Here is a 6,000-nt window from a genome sequence, read left to right on the forward strand (position 1 = left end):
CAGATTTAATGATTTAGGTGTATTGTTTGATTTCAGGCTTGACTTTGGTCCTCATATTGAGGGATGTGTCAACTGGTGTTTTGGTTTTCATTAAGAGATGGTCTAAGGAATTTGTTGATCCTTATCTTACGAAGAGGCTCTTTACGACTCTGGTTAGACCTATATTATAGTATGCGTATGTTATGTGGTCACCGAGTTATCGTTGTGATCGTATTGAATCTGTACAGAAGCAGTTTCTTATTTTTGCTTTGAGGGGGCTTTGCTGGAATAATTTATACGATTTGCCTCCACATTCTAGTCGTCTTATGTTAAGGTTTCGGTATTGTGTCTCTCACTAAACTTATTTATGGAGAAACTGATTCACACTACTTGACATCGAGAATTTGCTACAATGTTCCAAATCGTATAACTAGGAACTTTGTATTCTTAAAGACTGAATTTTGCAGACATATTATTTAATCCCCTTAATGTTTTGTGTAAAAACTTTAATTTGGTCTATTCATTGAGTTCTTTAACCGATCCGATTCCTGCCATCAAGGAAATTATTTTTAATTTTAACAACAGAGTTTCTGATCCAAGGGGTGTTGCCATCTAAATTTCCAGCTGTGTTATAAAAAATTGTTGATCCTGCTGATCCAATTGCTGTTTCTATTATCCTGTTCCGTTCTGGCACACTTGGAATATTGAATTATATGAAATTGAAAAAGTTATATTTTGTAATGTCCCGGCTGCTATTAGCCGTTTAAATAAATAAATAAATAAAAAATAAATTTCATCGACTTTTTCAATGAAATAGCGATCAGAGGGAAGTGATCGAGCGAACCATTATTGTGCTAAACGAACTGAAAAAGTAGTAGAGTCCCTTAAAAATTACAAACTTTCGTTCTTTATTATGTTCACTCGTTTTTGAATAGCTATAACTTTGTTTCAAAAAGTTTAAAATGTCTCCTTTCCAACGCCAACACATTCATTGGTAGAACTGGAGGCAGACGTCTCCAACATCAATATACGAAGTCATTTTTTAAAGATGTTAGTGCAAACTTTTGTTTGAAAGTGGTTTATATTTGTGAGGCACTTCGTCCACATTTAATGATTATTAATTTAATTACTTGCCAATAGTTTTTGATTTAAAATTATGTTAGGACTTTGTGATATTAAATTCCATAGTTAATTGTTTTCCCTTTCTTTGTTTCAGGTTATTGACATTGATCCTTTCTGGGTACCTACAACTGAGGAGGAATTCACTCACTTTGGAGAGAAGGCAGATTCCGCAAATCGGGCTAAACTCTACATGGATAGTGTGAGACGTCGCAAGGGTCTCTATGTGGATGAGAAAGTTGTCGAACATGCCGAGAAACAAAGAACCCTAAGTAAAAAGAAGTGAATGTTTTGCATCAATTAGCAAAATAATTTGTATTGCCACATAATAAATTTAAAAGTCATGACGTTTTTATCCACAGTAAATGGGATATTTCTATATAAATAAAAACCGAATTGTTTTTGCATAGTTCGTTTTTTTATTTATTTTTATGTTCCGGGTAAGCTCAGAAACGGCTAGATCGATTCACTTAAAATGTAAACGGTGATAATGTGGTGCTAAAAGGGTACCTTATTTTTATACCCACCACCATTGAATGGTGATGGGGGTACAATAAGTTTGTCATTCCGTTTGTATATATATTTTTTTTCTCTCAGACGATATAACCATATCCGTCTATTGTAATCACTATAGCTTCATTATTGAAGACTATGAATAATGAAGCTATAGTGCTGAAATTTTAGATAAACTCTTGTTTTGTCTGCAGGCATGTCAAGTTCGAAGATGAGCTATATCTGTCCAGATTTTGATACAGCTCCCATACAAACCGGCCCCTCTATTTGGGATCTTGAGCTTCATGTCTAATCCCATTTTTATTCGATTTGTCTGAATTTCAAAATCTAGAGGTATTATGGGTGCATAAATAAATGAACTGAATATGGTACTTATCGTTCTCTATATTGATATACCCCCTTTTATAGATCTCCCGATTTGACTTCTTGGACTTCTAGACACCGCAATTTTTATTCGTTTTGCCCGAAATTCATTATTTTGAGATATTTTGTGTTCCTAAATATAGACCAATTTCGCGATTTGAATTCTAGACACCGCAATTTTTATCCGATTTAGGTTAGGTTAGGTTAAAGTGGCAGCCCGATTAAGATTCAGGCTCACTTAGACTATTCAGTCCATTGTGATATCACATTAACTAAAAGTACCTATTACATATGGGCACTTCTAGTTTTAACCGCTGAACCTTCTTGATTATTTTTCTTTGTTGAACCAACCAGATTGTTCCAAAAACATTAGCAGACTGCTTAAGTTAACGTTTTCCAGATCCGCCAGTAATCTGAAGCTATATGATCCTAAAAGTTGCTTGCGCTTTACACAAAATGCAGGACACTCACACAAGAGGCGTTTAATTGATTCCTTTTCCTCTGCATCATAACAGCTCATACAATAGTCATTATACTTCGCGCCAATAGTTTTTGCAAAATCGCCTATCAGGCAGCGACCCGTTATAGCAGATATCAGGAGTGATATCTAACGTCTCGAGAACACTAGCATATCTAGTGTGCGGTTTAAGTTTAAATGGGGCCATATTGGCTTGGTGTCGTTACAGCCCTTGCAATTCTCCCATCGAACATTTGCCATCATAACAGCCTTCTCACGCAGCATGAGCTTGCAGGTAGCCCGGGGCATACCAACAGATTCTAGTTCCCCTGGAATATGTAAGGTAGTCCCTAGCCTTGCCAACTCATCCGCTTCGCAGTTCCCCGGTATGTTCCTATGGCCAGACACCCATATTAGGTGAATATTGTGCTGCTCAGCCATCTCATTGAGAGATTTGCGGCAGTTGATGGCCGTTTTCGTGTTGAGGAACACAGAGTCCAAGGATTTTATTGCAGGTTGACTGTCTGTCTGAGTATATATTAATGCCAATATTGCTTGGAGCATTACTTCTCAGCCAATTCACCACTTCTCTTATTGCTAATATTTCAGCCTGAAAAACACTACAGTGATTAGGTAATCTTTTCGCTATTCGAATTTCCAGATCATTAGAATATACTCCGAACCCCACTTGTCCATTCAATTTGGAGCCATCAGTATAGAAATCTATATATCTTTTATTCCCCGGGGTCTGTGTACACAACGCCTCACTGTTGGGAATTAGAGTTTCAAACTTTTTTTTAAAAGTGGTTTTGCCAGGGTGTAATCCACTGCGTTAGGCACATCTGGCATTACCGAACTATGACCGTACATTGTTTCCGAACACAGCGATAGCTCGCGCAACCGCACAGCCGTTGTTGCAGCTGACTGTTTGGCCAAAATGTCTAAAGGCAATAGATGTAGCATGACATTAAGGGAGTCTGTTCCTGTCTTACTAAATGCGCCTGAGATACATAAGCTCGCCATACGCTGAACTTTATCTAAACAAGTCGGTTTCTGAAGTGCCGGCCACCAGACTACAACACCATATAGCATATAGGTGTAACTACTGCCGTGTATAGCCAATGCACAATTTTTGGTTTCAGTCCCCACTTTTTCCCTATTGCCTTTTTGCACGAGTACAAAGCTACCGTGGCTTTTCTCGCCCTCTCTTCAGTATTAAGCCTAAAATTCAGCTTCCTGTCCAAAATAACGCCAAGGTATTTTCACACTCACCAAAGGGAATTTCAGTACCCCCTAAGGAAATGGGCCTAACCGTGGGAGTTTTGCGATCTTTGCAGTACATGACTAGTTCTGTCCTTGCTGGATTTACACCAAGACCATTATCATTCGCCCATTTCTCAGTCATCCGAAGAGCTCTCTGTATAATATCTCTGATTGTGGATGGGAATTTTCCCCTGACTGCTAGCGCCACATCATCTGCGTATGCCACCACTTTTATCCTTTCTTTTTCTAGGGAAACCAGAAGGTTGTTTATAGCAACAATCCAAATAAGAGGTGATAGAACTCCTCCTTGGGGAGTGCCTCTGTTCACATACCTTTGTATGTTTGCTTACCCTAGTGTGGCTGAAATACGTCTCTTTATTAGAAGTTCGTCTAACAGCCTAAGTATACATGGATCAACATTCAAAGTTGTCAGTCCATTTAATATCCGATTTGCCTGTAATTCAAAATTTGGAGGTATTTTAGATCCATAAATAGGTTTAGATCGGTTCATGTTTTGTTATAGCCCCATGTGTTAAGTCTTCCGATTTCCATGTGTTGGTATATATGTTTGCTTGGCAGAGCATCTGCCATCAAAACCACCAGATATTCCATATATATTTTCAAGTAACCCAAACATTTAGTGTTAGTTTAGGAACATTACATGTTTGCACTTAAATATATTGTGTTTAAAAATTGTACTCGAAACACATTTTGTTTACATCGGAACATAAGAAAAGCATATTTTTCTAACAGTGTATAAATAAAATTTTGACACAATTTTCTATAGAAATAAAATTTTGACAAAATCTTCTATAGAAATAAAATTTTGAGAAAATTTTCTATAGAAATAAATTTTTGACAAAATCTTCTATAGAAATAAAATTTTAACAAAATTTCCGATAGAAATCAAATTTTGAGAAAAATTTTCTATAGAAATAAAATTTTGAGAAAATTTTCGATAGAAATAAAATTTCACGCACAGAAAAAACATGTTTAGAACATGGTTGCCACATCCATTTAATACTTATCTAGAACATGTAATTGTCACAAAAACCATGTACTTTGTCTTTGTAAAGACAATTTTCGAACAGAGAAAAATGTATGCTGGCAATAAGCATTTAAGTGGTTCTCAAATGTCGCAAACATGTTATATTCTTTAAATGATACCATTTGAGACCATTACAGGGTCGGAAAATCATGTACCTTACCATTCAAATTTTCGACTTTTTTGCAGGGAAAAAAGTATTTTTATAGGTTACGTATAGACATGTCTAGAACCATTACATGACCATAAAGACCATGTACATTTGTTTCGTGACCATTTAATTTTCCAACTTTTTGCAGCGAAAAGAACTATATAAATACATTGAGCAGGTACACACGATTTCATTTTGCGCGTCAGTCGTGTTTTGATTGTTGCTTGGAATGGACTGAGAATACGGAATTACTGTGTTTTGTGATAATTTATTTATTCAGAAGTGGCACGTGGTTTTATGTAAACACAAAAAAAGAAAGTGTAATTTAAAAAACAGTACCAGTCTAAGAGAAGCAAATTTCATCCGATCCGACTGAAATTTGGTACATGGTGATAGTATATGGTCTCTAACAACCATGCAAAAATTGGTCCATATCGGTTCATAATTATATATAGCCCCCATATAAACCGATCCCCCGATTTGGCTTGCGGAGCCTCTAAGAGAAGCAAATTTCATCCGATCCGACTGAATTTTGGTACATGGTGTAAGTATATGGTCTCTAATGACCATGCCGAAATCGGTCAACATCGGTCTATAATTATATATAGCCGCCATATAAACCGATAAAATTCATCTGATTCAGTTCAAATTTGGTACGTGGTGTTAATATATGGCCTCAAACACCCATGCAAAAATTGGTCGAAATCGGTCCATAATTATATATAGGCCCCATATGAACCCACCCCGGGAGGTGTCCTCCGGAGCCCCTTGGAAGAGCAAAATTCATCCGATTCGGTTGAAATTTGGCACGTGATGTTAGTATAGTGTATCCAACAACCATGCAGGAATTGGTTCATATCAGTCCATAATTATATATAGCTCCCATATAAACCGATCCCCAGATTTGACCTCCGGTGCCTTATGGAGAAGCAAAATTCATCCAATCTGGTTGAAATTTGGTACGTGGTGGTAGTATATGATATTTAACAACCATGCCAAAAGCGGTCCATATCAGTACATAATCATATATAGCCCCCATATAAACCGATCCCGAGATTTGGTTTTGGAGCCTCTTGGAGGAGCAAATTTCATCCGAGTCAGTTGAAATTT

The 6,000-nt window shown here is 36.9% G+C and overlaps 1 protein-coding gene across 1 annotated transcript in view; it reads left to right on the top strand.

Moving 5' to 3' along the window:
• Positions 1-1,507, top strand: part of LOC142234159 (elongation factor-like GTPase 1) — an 83,806-nt gene extending 82,299 nt beyond the window's left edge. The window contains exon 2 of the mRNA XM_075305239.1: positions 1,196-1,507. Coding sequence (XP_075161354.1) covers positions 1,196-1,384 — 189 coding nt within the window. The 3' untranslated portion in view covers positions 1,385-1,507. The remainder of the gene's footprint in view (positions 1-1,195) is intronic.
• The last annotated feature ends 4,493 nt before the right edge of the window (positions 1,508-6,000 follow it).

This window comes from Haematobia irritans, chromosome 4 (assembly GCF_050003625.1).
Source record: "Haematobia irritans isolate KBUSLIRL chromosome 4, ASM5000362v1, whole genome shotgun sequence".
NCBI classification, from domain to species: Eukaryota; Metazoa; Arthropoda; class Insecta; order Diptera; family Muscidae; genus Haematobia; species Haematobia irritans.